General features: G+C 39.2%; 2 protein-coding genes across 3 annotated transcripts in view; one reads left to right on the top strand and one right to left on the bottom strand.

Moving 5' to 3' along the window:
- Positions 1-5657, top strand: part of itih2 (inter-alpha-trypsin inhibitor heavy chain 2) — a 31792-nt gene extending 26135 nt beyond the window's left edge. For both annotated transcript variants that reach the window (XM_062983293.1, XM_062983292.1), the window contains 5 exons: positions 1179-1292; positions 2562-2760; positions 3116-3288; positions 4199-4310; positions 5121-5657. In XM_062983293.1, the coding sequence (XP_062839363.1) occupies positions 1179-1292; positions 2562-2760; positions 3116-3288; positions 4199-4310; positions 5121-5268 (746 nt within the window). In that variant the 3' untranslated portion in view covers positions 5269-5657. The remainder of the gene's footprint in view (positions 1-1178; positions 1293-2561; positions 2761-3115; positions 3289-4198; positions 4311-5120) is intronic.
- A 700-nt stretch (positions 5658-6357) lies between these two features.
- kin (Kin17 DNA and RNA binding protein) lies at positions 6358-17360 on the bottom strand. Its single transcript, XM_008110249.3, has 13 exons — positions 17094-17360; positions 15390-15484; positions 14878-14921; positions 14657-14779; positions 13871-14052; positions 13437-13488; positions 12321-12378; positions 11943-12063; positions 11417-11467; positions 10070-10138; positions 9568-9667; positions 8614-8714; positions 6358-8076 (listed from the first exon to the last, which is right to left on the bottom strand). The coding sequence occupies exons 1-13, from the start codon at positions 17205-17207 to the stop codon at positions 8014-8016; spliced, it is 1173 nt and encodes a 390-aa protein (XP_008108456.2). The 5' UTR covers positions 17208-17360; the 3' UTR covers positions 6358-8013.
- Between the last annotated feature and the right edge of the window lie 12 nt (positions 17361-17372).

The following is a 17372-nucleotide window of genomic DNA, read 5'->3' as shown; positions in this document are numbered from 1 at the left end:
CCAGTGTATTAGATCACCAGGTGTTGCCCCTTGTAAAATACCACTTTGTGAGATATCAAAGGATCAACCCCAGCTCCCCTAATCTGGAAACTCAATCATTCACCATTCAAGAGACACAGTGACCTAATTGTTGTGAAGAGATTTCTACTTTACTGATAGATATCGGGGAAGTTTTTTTTTTTTTTTTTACTGGGCTACAACTTCTGAAATCCCCAGCTTGCATGGCCAACAGTTGTGGTATTCTTGGATTCATTACACTAAAATCACTGTTTCCAACAGCTGCTTTCTTTTTTCAAAGAAAGTGATCTGTGAAAGAGGAGAAAAGATGTAACGAGGTTGAAATGAACCTTGCTAAGAAAAGTGAAACGGCCTTTGTAGATCATAAGAAGCTCAATGAGGCAGTCAAACAAACTCTTAAGTCTGTCCTGACATTGGTTACCTGGCTTGGGAAGGTAGATGTTTCCTTCCAAATCCTACCTAGAGAGGGTAGGAAATGATCCCAGGAGCTTTTGCATGGAAAGAGAAAGAAAGTTCAAGGAATGCCTTTTGTGGAGTTTGGAGTGTCCCTTCCTTACCTTCTGTTTTTTGTTTTTTTTTTGCTTTTCTTCTACTTTCCTTTGCTTTAGCTGCTCAGTCCTGCTCAATAATTAGATTGTGAGTTATTTTTGGGTTTCTAGTACATTCCAATATATATTGCTGAATTCTAAGGTCTGGGTTATGTATGTTATTGTACAGTATTTGCCTCTCACTATGTATGGATGTTAGAGATAGATGGTAAAGAAAACAGATAGAAAGAAAATCAACTCACTTGATTGTCTGCTGTTTCCTTTGGGCCTGTAAAATGCATTTCCAAATGCTCAAGTGGAGTTTTAAATTTGTGCAAGGTTAGAAAGTTGGAGACTGAAGGAAAATTTGGATTGATAAGAATGCTTATGGGGGGGATTTCCTCATTTTCCTACTGCCCTGGAAAAAACAGATGACAGGTCTTTAATTGTCTGAAAGTCAATTGAATTCAGTGTAATTTAATAAACATTTTGAAATCCTTTAGCAGATGAACCTCAGTATTTGTATTGATGTGTGTGAGAGAGAGTATCCAGTGAAACTGATGTATGAAACAAAAGTTCTTAAGTCTCCCCCCCCACATAAGATGTACATCATTTGTTTTGTTCCATTTCCAGTGGATAATGACCCCCATTTTATTATCAATCTGCCAAGACAACAGAAGAACATCTGCTTCAACATAGATTCTGAACCTGGTGCAATTCTGAATTTAATTTCGGATACACAGTCGGGTAAGAAAAAAGTACAGTCTATTGTACGTCTATTGCATGTATTTAGGTTCATTAAAAGACAGTGTTTAGAAAGTGTTTCCTGATACCAGAGGGCTGAAGTTGAAAGAGATCTTAAACAGTGTGAGAAAGTTACTGTTTTAAAAATCTATGGCCCTGATTTTGATACCACATTAACTGCCATTAACTACGGAAACCTGGGACAGATCTATGTAGTTTTCCTGAGTATGATGCAGTTACAGATTCGTAATTCTAGGCTACAAACCCAAAACTTCAGTACTGCAATGCCAGCCACCTATTACAGTTTAAATCAAAATACAATGCATCTCACTTAGTGAGTCTATGATGGCTGATAGGCAATTTCAGGAAGTTTCCCAGATCTCAGGGCCCGATCTCCTATTTTTCCAGTCCTCAAAGCAAAGGAATGAATCTCAGGACAAGAGCATTGTGCTGCCTTGAAAATGTGTATATATCTTTTTTCGTTTGGTAAACTTGTTTAGTTTAAAATGAATGTCATATTTTGGGTGGAATCCATTCCAGGTTAGATCACAAGGACATTTTCAATAGCTCTCGGGCTCAGTCCTTACAGGGCATCAAAGAACAGTTCTAGTTTGATACCCTAAACATCAGAGTCCTTTCAGATTCACCCTTGTTGATTCTCTTTGGAATAAATTAAGTTGTTTGTCCCTAAAGTGGGCATATCAACACAACAATGTTGACTTAAGAAGTCCCATTGAGTTAACAGATCTACTATTGAGGGAGCAGGTTTGTTTTCTGCTGCCCTGGAAACTTGGACTCGGAGCAATGGATTCAACTTGCAGGAAAGGAGATTCCACCCGAACATTAGGAAGAACTTCCTTACTGTAAGTGTTGTTCAGCAGTGGAACTCTCTGCCCCAGAGTCTGGTGGAAGGTCCTTTTTGGAGGCTTTTAAACATAGGCTGGATGGTCATTTGTCAGGGATACTATGATTGTGCTTTCCTGCATGGCAGGAGTTTGGATTAGATGGCCTATGTTGTATCTTCCATCTCTATTCAACTCTATGATTCTACTCTAGTTGGGATTAATAATTGGATTAAACTCTTTATTTTTGAACTGGACTTGAATGGGGTGACTCTTCAGTGTCTTGTGCCTCATAAAACACAGAAAATGTGGCAGTACTCTGTGCTCAAGTGTTCCAGAAGACTTGGTTTGTTTAGCCAAGAGATCAACATAAATGCATCCCGATATGTCATGTTGAACTCTTCAAAAACACTGCTTTCCTTTTTCCTAGCAATTGCCATTAATGGGCAGCTTGTTGGAGCCAAGAAATCCCTCAATAATAAACTGCACACCTATTTTGGCAAGATTGGGTTCAATTTTGAAAAGAAAGGCATAAAGGTTGAAGTCAGCACCGAGGCCATAACCTTGAAGGATGGTTCCTCCAGCACTTCTTTTTCCTGGTCTGATACAGGAAGCCTCATTCGGAGGAGGTAAAGTTACTCCTTGGGAGCTTTTTTTGGGCTGTGTTTTCAACTATATTCTTCATCTCTGTGTGTCTCCCAAACTGTGTTGGGAACTGTACCCATGGGTTCAATTTGACCCTAAACAGGCTCATAATGTCTAAGATGCCACCAAGTCAAGTTGCTGCAATACCACTTATGGGTTTAAGATGGGGGAAAGAACTATCCATTTAGCTTTTCCTCAGAGTCAGTTTTTTTAAAAAAAGAATTCTTCAGTTCATTCCATTGCGAATAGGAAAAATGCAATTAAATTTTGATTAAAATTGAACTGAAACTAAATTCTCTTTCATCTTTGCTCATCGGTTTGTTTGCTCATTTTGCCTAGAGTGCTAGTCTCTGTGAACAGAGACAGCAATGTCACTATCACCGTTGACGGGGAGCTGTCCTTCATGGTTATACTACACCGAGTGTGGAAAAAGCATCCCATCAATGTTGACTTCTTGGGAATCTACATCCCGCCTGCAAGTAACTTCTCATCTGGTGTGCATGGCCTGATCGGTAAGATTTTCAGAAAAGCAGTTTGGTTGGTTTGACTATCTGGGTATTTTCTTTTGAAGAAGTTACTAGTGTTCTCTTCAGAATTCACTGAACCCACATATTATGCAAACTCACTGAACAGAGTTTTAGTTATATGAAAAGAGCTTTGAATACCATAAAATTACATGGAAAAGAAACTCACTGAACAGAGTTTTAGTTATATGAAAAGAGTTTTGAATAACATAAAATTATCTAGTGAGGTTCAGCTGAAGGTTGACTATAGAATTGCACTTCTCTGGGCATCACTAGACCTTTCTGTGCAATTCTATTGTATGCTTCACTTGGAAGTTTAAGACACCATTTATTTCAGGTAACAAAAATAGTGTTATAGGTTATACATGAACATTGTATTACACAAAGGGGCCTGGAATAGATCCCTCACATAATACACCTAATGTATTACACATAATGTAATAATGCGATGCAAACATAAGTTTCTTAAAATTCACGGCTAATCTTTTCCTCCTGAACTCCTAGCCCTTCCCAATTATCAGGGATATAGTTATGTCTGAGTCATTGATCATTTGGTTGTTTGAGAGTGATTTTACAAATTAAGCACCAAAATATGTTTGACAACAAATCGACAGAAAAAGCAGTTCAATACATGGTAACGTTAGGTAGTAATTATTGTATTTACAAATTTAGTACCAAAACATCGCAATGTATTGAAAACATTGATTACAAAAACATTGACTACTAAAAGGCAAACTGCATTGGATAATACAGAACGTTCAATAAGTGAAGGTTGGATAAGCGAGACTCTACTGTGCTTTGGTTGTGTTTTCCTGTGTGGCAATAGGTTGGATTAGATGGCCCTTGTGGTCACTCCAACTTTAAGACTGAAATTCCTAAATGAAATTCTCTCTTCCAGGTCAGTTTATGATTGAACCGGATGTGCAGGTCTACAATGAGAGGCCTGGCCAAGAGCCTGGGAAATCACTAGCAACAATGGAAGTCAAAGGCCATAAGCTCACCGTTACCAGGTAAGGAATATGACTCACCTAAGAATAAATCCTACATGCTCCTCAAGATGTGTTTTGCTTCTACATATATTTGTTCAGAATAACCTATATGAACTCACAAGCGCCCTTCAATCAATTTTCTGGTAAGGCCCTTCTCTTTGTCCCACTACCTTCTCAATCTCATTTAGTGGGAACAGGAAAGGGCACTGGGAAAAAAGTTGGACTTGGTGGCCCATAGACCCCTTTTATGATTATTTGTAACAGGATGGATAGTCCCCTCTATGGAGCAGTTCAAGAAGTGGTTCCTGTATTGGGGCAAAATTAGTCTGAACTTTAAAGAAACTAAGTAAGCCACTGAGCCTATTTGGGGGTTCAGAACCATGGGTAGCTCCTTTAAAGTTCAAATAAACACCTGGAACCAAAACACGGTGGTACAATCATGGGAGCTTCTCACCTCTCCCACTCATGCAACAAAGATTCTTAGAATAACCATTCACAAAGTAGAGTCCGCTCTCCACATTTGTGGGTCTAACTTTTGTGGATTTTGATTATTCACAATATTTGATTAGCGTTATTTCTAGGAATCTCTATGTCTATTCTGTGCTCAACAGTTGACCATAGGTCATAACCCACACAATGAACTGTGCCCAGAATTAAACTGTAGCCAATGAAGCTCTGTCAACAAGGGAATGATACACTCCTTGTAACTGGCACACTCTGGAAAACAGAAACTGGGCTCTGTATCATAAAAAAGCAATGGTTCTCTGGTTTTATCAGCTCTGCTTGGTTATATCTACTGACAGTGATTTTTAAATTTTGTCTCCCATTTAGAGGTGTGCAAAAAGACTACAGATTGAACCGAGTATTTGGAACTGGTGTTCATTGCTGGTTTGTGCACAATAATGGAAAGGGCTTCCTGGATGGCAGCTACAGAGACTACCTTGTCCCCAGTTTGTACAGCTACTTGAAGCGTCTTTGAGGGGGTCGGGCCTAAAGGAAGAGCAGACGTGGCCCATCTCTGATCAGTTAAAGCTTTATTCATGCAGCTCCTATAACGAGTCACTGGTGAACCAGTCTTTCAAGGTGAACATCTTTTTCTAAGAGAAAAAGCCCAAGCATGCAAAATATAGCCTACAGACCTTATTGAGTCTGCTCCAAGTATCATCAAGCTGTTTTTCTCCTGGAAACAGCTCATAATAGGGGTGCTGGTAAAGAAGGCCACAATCTTAGAAGGCAAGCAAAAAAACGTATCTGCCATTTAACATTGAGCTGGACATCAAGCCCAAGTAAGGTTAGCCATTAATAACAGGAAATTGGTCTCTGTGACAAATACATTTTCAAACATAATTAAAAATACCTCTTTGTGGAGATTGTGTCTTTTGTTCAGTTTGCTGCAGGAAATATCCCCAACTTCAATGTGTGTTTCTGACATCGAAAATGAAGTCTAAAGCAACCTCAGATGTTCTGAAGAAAAAATGCCATTCTTTCAAATACAACAGAAAATTCCTATTTAAAAAATCTCACCTGTCACATCCCAAAGTCTCATTATGTGTATTAGTTTACAGCAGGGGTCCTCAAACTTCTACCTGTGGACAAAGTCCTACCTGCCAAGGCATTTTTTGCAGCCTGCTCTTGCTGCATCAGCCCACAGCATGCTCCTTCTGCATACCGTACAAGAATATTTAGTCCCAGAAGTGGAATGTCAGAGAAACTAGAAACCAGCTTTACACCATTGGGCTCTAGGGAAATATCTACCATTCCTATGATGCCCTCTACGTGATTCCCCCCCCCCCCCCCCCGGCAAGTCCTTGAAGTCATAAAATAAATATTACCTAAAATACTGTAATTGGTAGTTACAATTCAGGATAGGTTACAACAGCCCCAACTTTGAGGGTATTGCTCAGAATTAGGGATAAATTTGTGTGGAATGAAACATCATTTCTTCTGAAATTAAACTCAGACTTCAAACTTCTGATCAGTTTTGATGAACATAGAAAGAAAATACCAGACTGATCTCTTTTATTTACACTTTCCTTTGTTGTGAAAAAAGATTCTTAAGACATTACTGTTAAAGAAAATACTACACCAAGAAAATATTTATTTGTTCATTACTGAGTGGCAAATAAAAAGTCACTGTACAAAGGCATTTTACATATTTTTTTTTACAAATCTACAGAAGATTAATTTGGTGCTCATGGCAAGAGTAACAGAATAGGATAACAGCTGCAGAAAACCTGTTGTCTGAATGCACACTGACTCACATACTTTAGGACAATCAAAGTTTGGCACAGTTACACCAAAATGGCTACGTCCCATTCACTCCCTTGGAAGCCTCTGTTATACCACTGGGAGATGCTCTGGAAAGAAGTAAAAAAGCCTGGGGTGATAAACTGTGTGCACAGCATGCATATGGCTGTGTGCATGAAGGCCATGCTTTCTCCTTGGCTCCTTCTGGGCAGACCTTGAAACAGCAAGAACCAACACACAACTTTCCCAGAAAGTTCTGTTTGTTCATTATTCATGTCAGGATCATGATAAGAAAACACAGAGCTTGATAATGTTGCATTTTTTAAAGAAAAAAACAACAACAACCTTGCAAGACAAAGAATCCAGTGGCTATGTTGGATAAAGAATACTAGAAGTTATACCATAACTTTTCCAATCCATGGTAAAATAAGTCACACACCTCTAAAAAAGATCAAAGGAGGAAAACTCAGGAGTCATTACTCAAACATGGCTCCTCTTCCTGAGCAAATAAACCTGTTTTTCCCTGAGCACCCCCCTCCCTCAACAAACATGATGCCAGAGGCAGGTTCCTCAAGAGGTGCTGGTAGGCCTTTACTGGTACCACTGAACATCTGCCATTTCCACTGAAGTAACAAACATTCCCATGACTCTCCAGTGTGTCAGTGTGGTATCAATGGGAGGAAATCTTAATTGTGTTTCCTGCAGGAGATGTGGTGATTCCTGCCAGGAAACAGAAAGAAGACAAGACTCATGGTTTGAACAGGAATGCAAAGATTTAAGAGAATGTGATTGTGAACCGCAAATGCAGCTGTGACCACTGGAGTAGGGAGATCAATTTATCAGCATATATAGCAGTCCTTTCCAAGATGTGTTGGATACAACCCTCATCACAGCATGGCCCCACGGGAGATGTGGTTCAAAATAAGAAGGTACTACAACAATGCTGATACCAAAGGTGTTAGCCAATGACAAAAACTATCTTTAATCCTACAAGTAGATGAACCCAGTTCTTGCAGCTTATCTACCTTAACATTTTGCAAGAAGTATCAGCTACAAAGTGTAAAAAGACCTGGACAGAGTGATATTATAAGGAGAGATATCGGAGAGAGTGTTAGAAAATACTTGGGTCTATTTCACACTATATAATTACAGCACTTTAATTGCCATGAGTTCTGGAATGTGTTGTCTTGTGAGGCCATAAAAATCCCTGGCAGACAATCCTAAATTCCTCATAAAAATAAAATGTTTGGATTCCATAGGCTGAAACAATGACAGTTAAAAGTGGCATCAAAGGGCTATAACTGTATAATGTGAAAGAGACCTACTATGTCTAGTGAGAGGGTACTAAAAATCCTGCTCAATTTTCAACGTGAATCAAGCTCAGAACTCCGACATAGTGGAGTCTAGTGCAGTGCTGTTCTTAACCTGAGGGTTCCCAGGGCATATATCTCAGAATCCATCTGTTCTTCAGCTGAATTCAAGCCAACTTCGAAATGTCTTCATATGGGATGCCCTCAACTTGACGTCCTTTCAATGGCCCCTGGAAGAGGAAAAGGAAATCCTAAGACCAAATACCTCCTTAAATAATGGTGTACGACAATGGGCCAAACTCAGAAAGTTCTAGTAATGCAGGGAAAGGAACCATCCAGCCCACATTTGGACTATGACATCTCCCTTGAAAAATATATATGGCTGAGAAGGGAAAATTGCAACCACTAGAGGCCTATAGGACAGGCATGGGGAAACTTTGGCTTTGCAGGTGTTTTGGACTTCAACCCCCACAATATCTAACAGCCTACCGACTGTTAAGAATTGTGAGAGTTAAATCCAAAACACATGGAGGGCTGAAGTTTCCCCATGCCTGCACTAAAGGCCCATCTGCAGTAAAAAAAAATCCTTTCCTTACTGCTATTTTTAAAAGCACATCATAAACGAGTACAGAGAAGCAATTTTCCTGTAGATGTAGCACAGGAAACTACTCTGCTTCCCTCCTCCCCCCACCTGCAAAAAAACCCCTCAAGTCCCTTCATAAATCCTTTCTGTTACACTCCAAACAATGTTCTCATAGGGAACTTACCGATTCAATTATTATGGTTGCTGAAAACATTTTCTCATTAATGCCCTGCAAAGTTGCTTCTTGTCCTCTGTAGCCACCATTCAAAACACGCACCCTTTTGCCTGAAACAGGATCATCAAAGAATCTTCTTTATACCAAGGCAAACAATTTGTCAGCCTAATCCAGCACTATCTGCCTTGGCTAGCAGTGTCTTCCCAGAGGTCTCAGGTATTTATTTATTTACTATATTTTTACCCTGCTCTTTTCAGAGCGGCTTCCAAGTTGGCAATATTCAATGCCATAAAACAACAAACAAATACAATATACACAAATATTAATCATAAAAAGTTACAAAATCATAACATATGTCCTTATTCCCTAGTTTTGCTGATACCCAACCTGTGATTTCTTCATCTGCACAACCTGGGGCTGCAATTCAGCATCTTCTCAGCAGATTGTAAATATCCACATTTATATGCTATGCTAGCATTACACAGCCCCATGCAGAAGAGTAACACTGTGCAACACATGTTTGTGACTGAGAGCGGCTGAGAAAGGTCCAATTGCAACACAAAATACTCCTGTATGCCCAACTTTGCACCCATTATTTGACAGTACAACAAGCATATACGTATAAAGTGTTAGGGCCTTAATATTCCTATGGATTAATATTTTTAAAAATCATTTGGACTGTTGAATCTGTTAGTTCAAAAGGTAATGCTGCCTCCTAGTGATTAAATATGAAACTTCCAAGTGGCTGTCTATAGGAGCTAGATTTTAGAATCACGAGGCATAAATTAAAAAAAAATCAAAAGGAACATGACAAGTCCAAAGAAACACCCTATATAGCTGAGTATTTTTTGAATTTGCCCAAGGTGATTTAGCTATGTTTTTCCAATTCTGCTCATAGGCACAGTTACCAAATGAAAAAAGCTGAAAAATTATTTAGCAAAAAGAAATTGACAGTTGACTTACCAGGTGCTGGAATCACAGTCTCTAGATGAGTCTGATCAAGTTTCAGCCTGTCTCCAGAATCAATCGTTTTGACAACTGCAGTATATTTGTCAATTACTTCCTGTTATATGAAAACAAGTTTGTTAATGACAGAAAATCTGTAACTGTTTCTTATTGTGGAAAGTAACATTTAAAATATAGAGTGATCTATTTTGTTTAAGAAGTATAGGATGTCTCTTGTAACCGTGGAACACACAGCTTTCCGCAAAACCTGAGATACAACATCTCCAAGGCCCCCAATGCAACTTTCCGAAGATTACTTGACCTTTTCAGGGTAAATCTGAGCAATGGGTGTGAACCCAGCCCCTGATATTGCAGCATCAGGCTGCAACCTAGAAATAGCAGGGAGCAGTGTGTGGGCGTTCCCATCCAAATCCTGACATGGAAGCTGCACTTGCTGCACAAAACACGACTCCTTTCGCCCACAATTATTCCACTGACAGGCAAAAGGCCAAACACTCACCTTTATAACTGCCTTCTTTTTGTGGTATTTCTCACCAAGTTTCTTTGTGATGATTTTGACCACAATGTCCTAGAGAAGACAAATTTAAAAAGGACTGACATCAAAAGCAGATTAAGTTTGTCTCACTTGCAGCACATCCCAGTTATGCTTCTTGTAATAACCTACCAGCTAGGTCCTAACTTGGATGGAACTAGAAGAGATACCACTGTGAAAGAAGATGCAGGTATAGTTTCTTCTGTCCTAGTCTTTCCTGCACACAGGAGACTTAGCATTTTAGTGTTCTGAGCTGGAACCAGCTGTAATTCCAGACTTCTCAAAGACTTTATTTGGTACTAAAAACTGACACAAATAAAACTTTATTGGTGAGAAATTTTTGGAGTAGCAGGTCTGCAAGACAGGAGCATCAACATCCTTTAGCTGATGAAGTCCTGCATCACCTTGCAACAAGTGGCAACACTAGGCCTTAGTTCTATCCAGCCTCTCACCATGTCAATGACCATGTTTTAATCTCTCTTTAAAGCCATTTATCCTGTTAATGTTGACTCTTTAATAGCCTGAGGTTTCAAAGTGTGTCAGGCCTCCCACAGAATTTTCTTGCAGGTTGCTAAACAATAACATGTAAGTTCTGCTATGCTTTGAGACTTATCATCATATAAATCTGATTTGAGTGAATGTGTCCTGCTAAGGCATTATTATACTCTCAATCCCTGTGATTGGATGATATGTCTTGGAGGACCAAACACCCTCCTCTGCCTTGCACATGAAACTGGGGAACTGTAGTTTGTTACAACCAGCAGGAACTAAAATGAACTGAGACCACATTTTTCATTTCAGATCTTATTTTCTTAAGTACCTTTCTCTCTTTAAAATGTTCTATATAACAAACCTTCCAATACACTAAAAAGAGAAAAATACACAAATAAAAAAGTGGAGAACAGGCCAAAAGAAAAAAAAAAGAGAAATTACAGCAGAACAAAAAATTACAAAAACAATTCTCAACAATTGTTATACATCTTACTGTATAAAATTATTTCTCTAACACAGTAGTCACACACTTCTGTGCTTAGGATTAATTAGGAATTTTTAAACTAACTTTCAATGAGGTAATATTCTAAAAGAGAGACTTAGGATTCAGGTGGGATATATTATTTTGGCACTCAAATATCCTAAAAGGCATCTATTCCAACTGGTGCTCAGTGCAGAATTTGCCAAGCAAGACGCAATTACTGCATTCTCACATTTCCATGCATGACATCAGCCACTCAATCCATTAAGCAATCTCTTATTTGAAATAACTGGCGTGAAAGGAAACATGCCAGACATCATAATGTCATTTTGGGTACTTACTGGCTGCAGCCAATAGTCTGTTCTGGTTGATTTTTTCTTCTCTTCTTCAAACTAAAAGGGTAAAGAAAACATAAACCGTTCAATGTGGAAGATTACTCAATGAACAAACGATAAGAAAAAACATTTTCAAAAGATGTGAGAGAGTCTCATTTTTAACTATCCATCTCCCTGTTACGCATACAGAATGTCATGGAGGTAGCAAATGTTTTGAAAGTATTGTTTTGGAAGCCATCTTGGGTCCCACTCTGGGAAAAGGCTACATCTTTATTTCTTAGATTAAATAAATAAATAAATAAAAATATGTTAAATAAAAACAGTCCCTAAGAATATACTATTAACAAATACATTCTATCTTCTAGCCTAGAGCAAGACAGCTTGCAAAGCATTTCAGCTGAAAGGGTTCTCTCACCATTTCTTGCTTCCTCACCCCAATAGTGGCAAACTGCTGCTGCACTAAAGCAGCACAAACAGCAGCAGCTCCTCCCTCTCCCAGGCCAAGCTCACAAAAACACAAATATTGTTGTACCTGCATGATTTCATCGAGGGCCGATTTTTTCTTCTTAGTCTGCCCCGGGTTAGAAGGAGGTTCTTTACGCTTCACCGTGGGTACTGTTCCTGCTGCCTTCAGAGCACTGGATCCTAGCACACTGAAGAAAGAGAAGACAGATTGGTATGCCTCATATGGGCCTTCTGTCATGGCCTTAAGCTCAGTGACAGAAGATGGTGGCTGCATGTGCTTCCTAACTTGCTGGGAAAATAGTCTAAGCTGCTGGCACTGAATCTGGGACCGATTTCAATGCCTGAAGAAGCCTAGCTCAGTCCTTCATGGATAGCTTCCACTGAGGTATTTCTTCCATACCATTAGAACAGATGGGAGTGTATGCAATAAGTATACAGTACTCACTTGGCTTTTGGATGTGCAGCTGTTGATGTACTTGCTCCTTTGTTCAAATTAAATACAACTAAGGATGAAAAAAAGATGGATCACTCTTTGTGAAAAGAATGTACCTGCTCAATTCCTTGCTTTTATAAAATGAGGCTTCCATCACACCTCTTTTCTTTCCCTGACTTTTTCTGTGGGTTGAAGAATGCTACAGACAATCTCTACAGGCAACTTGGGGGCAAAGGGGGTGAATGATTTTCTTTTGTGAGAAAAAAATGCCAACTATTGCAGGACAGAAACAGAAAAGGCTAACTCTTTCCCTACAATTTCCTAGTTTCTTTTTAAATTTAAGCTTTAATGAAGTGAAATCTTTTGCCTTTCTTCCCGACCCTACTTGCAAAACAGATTTAAAGAAAGTGTATGATTACAGAAAGAAGACTAAGGTCATTATCTGCTTCTTACCTCACCCAAATCTGCATGCAAATAAGACAAAATATTATGCAACTTCTCCAAGACTTCTGGGCTTGTTTGAAGTTTTGGGAAAGAGGCAGAGTTTACTCTCACATGAAAGTTTTGGAAAACTGGTAGAAAGAGTGTGCTAAGGGAGGTGGCAATTAGAAGCAAATACAAACAGAGACTGGCTTATACTTGTGGTAATATTTGTGGGGCTAAAAGACAAGATAAAATAGTAATAAATATTACAAGAAAAATATATAATTTGCATTTCTGTCGTTGAATTATAGTCACGGAACAGCTTTGCCTTGCCTAGTTTCTGGGGGGCAATCATGCCTCATCCTTATATGTTAAGATACAATGTGCAGCCATGAAGCATGGGCATGTTCTTTGTTTTGGTCTTCACTGGCAGCAAAGAGGGAGAAAAGAAGGGGGCAAATAAGCCTTGGAACATAACTGCTTCATTCGGTGATTAATATCTGTACATTATAAGATATGTACATTGTAGATATAGAACTGCGAGAACTAAAATCCCCTGTGATGGTGTCTAAGGAATAAACAATGCCCAAGACATCATGTTTCTGGGTGAAAAGGAACCTATGTGTGTAAGAAGAGGGATTTTCCATGCCATGTCAAAAACCCACATCATCCCATCCAAGGTCTCACAATTACTCGGCCATTTACCTTTTTCTTCCTCGCTTTCTCGGCTTAATTCTGTGAAGACAGGTTCCTCCTGCTATAAAACAACAAAGCAATTTCAGGGCTTGTATACACAAATAGTGAGTGGAAGCCAGTGCTAGTTGAAGCTTTATTGCAACCAAGGATGAAGAGTGGAATTAAAAGGGGCTTCACAGAACATATGGGATTGTTTCAGAGAACAGGTGATCTTTAGGGATCAAAATCAGCAGTTAATGTAGTACATTACTGTCATCACACTCAAACTTGTCAGGGAAAAAACTGACCTCTAAGCGTTACATCAATGACAATAAAGCCAATCTCCTATTTTATTAGAATTTGCAGTAGAAAGACAGAAGTTGGTAATGTAGCCACCCACCACACTGAACGTTATGGAAAATGTCTTTTGTAGAAGAAATTGGATGTGAAAGACTTCAGCTCACCTGTTCTTTCCCCTCCAAGCCCCTCTTCACTTGTTCTTCAATGAACCGGGCTGTTTTCTCTTCATCGTCAAGGTCCTGTTTTTTCTTTTTTTCTTGCTCCTGCTGCCTACGGATTGTTTCAGGGTCTCTGTCGATGTACTGGATGTACCAGCCTTTAGGCGTTTCATCCACTTTACAGAAGCCTTAAAAACATTCCACAGTAATCAGGGATGATGCCAAACAATATCTAGAGCAACACATGTCCCTCACCCCAGTTTTATGAACACAGTAATCTGCCCTTTACTGAATACAAAAGTAGGTCCTTATGGTCTATTTCAAGAGCAAAGAAAGTCTTTCAGTAAAATGGTCACGTTTTGTTTCTGAGTTTTGGTATGAAAGAGGTATTGAATCTCATCATGCAGCAGCATGCGAAAGGTTATTCAGCTACTTGCTGGATTCTGAAATCTCAGCTGGCATTTACCATGCTTGCAACACATACTTTCACCTGTATGAAGGCTAATAACTTTTTCTGTTTGTTTTAAAGGGGAAAGTGTATCTTCGTAAAAGAATATCATCCTTTAGGAAGATGCATTTTGTACTCAACATATACAAGATCTAGTTCTTTGGGTCAGATGAGTCTGGCAGTCATTGAGTGGAAAATGAAAATAATTTCCACCATTTAATATATTTGTCTCTGCCATTTATTTGCTAGGATCCCTCAAAGCCATGCACATTGGTTTCCACTTTGGATGTCATCCATTCCAAATGCATATAATCCACACACTATCCATTCAAGAACAGAATTACCTTCTCTTCCAAGCCACTTGGTAAAATCTGTCAGTGTTTCCCACTGGGTGGCATTCATGTGGATATGTTCTCGATGACTAATGTATTCATTGTATACAATATTATTGTGAACTCTCTTTGTCCCTAGAATTTTCAAAAAAAGCCCATAGTTTAGAAATCTGACATTGGATAGAAAACACAAGTATATAATAAGAAACATCATTTTATTACACATGATTTACCAAATCGTCTTCTGAGAAGCTCTAAGAAGTCATTTCGGAATTCCCTAAGAGAATATAAAGGATGCAATTAGTAACTTCTGATTGATGCCCAGTGACATGCATTGCAAAGGCAGAATGATAGTTCTGTCTCTTGGTCATATTGGGATTTGGGCAGTAATATGCAAGATATCTGCAATACGATAAATTTATTACATCTCTAAGATGTATCCCTACTGAAATGGTTAATTGTTTTCACTGAAGCATCATAGGACTGAATGGAACAGTTATTTATTATAGTTTATTTCAACACATTCAATGCATGCAGATTAGGATGTCTGCTGAAATAGATATTCCACAAGCATCTGGAATATTATAGGATGTTGTGTGGGCACAAACTGCTGTAGAGCAACCTTAGTATGTGCAATCATCTGACTTTTGTAACAAAAAGTTACTTCCAGTTACAATTTACTAATCAATAATGTTTGCCATATAAGCAGCAGAAAAATCAATGCCAAGATATTGGATAAACTCACTGTGAAAAATAATCCATAAATTGCTGGGGATTTTCAGAAGCAAGCAGCAGCTGTCGCTGGTGAGATTCTGACATGCAGTGGCATTTAAAGCCATTCTAAAAAAGGGGGGGAATCATAATCAGAAAGGCTGAGAAACAAAGCCCAAAATATTTCAAGCCTCCCAGCACCAAAAATGTAGCAGGCACACAAATATTTGTTTGCATAAACTTCTACACATACAAAACATGATAACCTGCTGTAATCCTTCACACCTTTGAACTCAGAGAAGATCTAATATTAACAGGTAATGTCTTTTCCTTGCTATTTTTCTCCAAAGCCATTTTTAAAGCTAAGTCACCTTTAAATGTGGAAGTTGCATCAAGCCTCCATGCCTAATTGCCACATAGAAACCTGTCCCTTTACTAAAGCCATCCCAGTGATGAGGCATCATAACATTGTCCCACAGTAAATTCCAAAGTTAAATTATATGTTGTGAGAAGGAAGCCTTTCCTTTTGCTTGTCTCAAATACACTCTCTATTTTTTCTCTCTGTGTAGTTTGGGGGCAAGTGACCACAGTCCAGGTCCATGCCTTCCAAGATTTCACAGATGAAAATAGAAACTCATGGGGCCAAGCAACGTCTTATTAATTAGAATCATACAGCCTGTTTACAATGTTGTGAAATATTTCACTTTAACATTGTTTCTTACCCTTCGGCTCATCGGTTATTGAGATCATCCCCTGTTTTTGATTGCTTTTATATATGTCAGGAACGCCTTCCAAAGTTTATACTTTTATCCTCTGCATGTCCAGTTATTATTATTATTGCCTTGTTTTAACTGATTGTTGTTGTTATTGATGATGTTTTGATGTATTTATTATGCTTAATTTTACTGGTTGTATTTTAATCTGTTGTTGTCTGGGCTCCGGTGGCTCAGTGTGTTAAAGTGCTGAGCTACTGAACTTGCAGACCAAAAGGTCCCAGGTTCAAATCTGGGGAGCAGAGTGAGCGCCCGCTGTTAGCTCCAGCTTCTGCCAACCTAGCAGTTTGAAACATGCAAATGTGAGTAGATCAATAGGTACCGCTCCAGTGGGAAGGTAACGGCGCTCCATGCAGTCATGCCGGCCACATGACCTTGGAGGTGTCTACAGACAACACCGGCTCTTCGGCTTAGAAATGGAGATGAGCACCAACCCCCAGAGTCGGTCACGACTGGACTTAATGTCAGAGGAAACCTTTACCTTTACCTATACACCATACTGGCAGGGAATGCCAGGGACTGCATTTGAGTAAGTGGCTCCATCAGTCACTCCTGTTTACAATGGGGTGAAATATTTCACTTTTAAAAATTGTTTCTTACCCTTCGGCTCATCGGTTATTGAGATCATCCCCTGTTTTTGATTGCTCTTATATATCTCAGGAACCCCTTCCAGAGTTTATACTTTTATCCTCTGCATGTCCAGTTGTTATTATTATTGCCTTGTTTTAACTGATTGTTGTTGTTGATGATGATGTTTTTATGTATTTATTATGATTAATTTTACTGGTTGTATTTTAATCTGTTAGTCTCCATGTGAGCCGCCCCGAGTCCCTTCGGGGAGATGGTGGCGGGATACAAAAATAAAAATATTATTATTATTATTATTATTATTATTTTACTGTGCACTGACTAGAAATTAATACTGGAACACAGCCATTCAAAACAGATGAAGAGAGGCTGCTCACCTCGTCGCGGCACTGTTTCTGGCACATCTGGCAGTACCAGCGAAGCTTCTGGAGGCCCTTCGACTTGATGCGGTTGGCGATGGCCTTCGGGCTCAAGAAGTCCGTCTTCCCCATCTTGAGAGAATAGAGTCTCAATACAGGCCCCAAAAGAGCTTACTTCCGGGTTCTTCACCGGAAGAAAGGAGGACCGGATCCGGAAGAATCATTCTGCCCGGAAGCTGTAACTCCTCTTCGTCGTCTCCTGCGAGTGAATGAACGAGGCCTCGCTTAAGGTAAAGC

Source organism: Anolis carolinensis, chromosome 5 (genome assembly GCF_035594765.1).
Source record: "Anolis carolinensis isolate JA03-04 chromosome 5, rAnoCar3.1.pri, whole genome shotgun sequence".
NCBI classification, from domain to species: Eukaryota; Metazoa; Chordata; class Lepidosauria; order Squamata; family Dactyloidae; genus Anolis; species Anolis carolinensis.
This window is presented reverse-complemented; position numbering and strand designations above follow the sequence as displayed.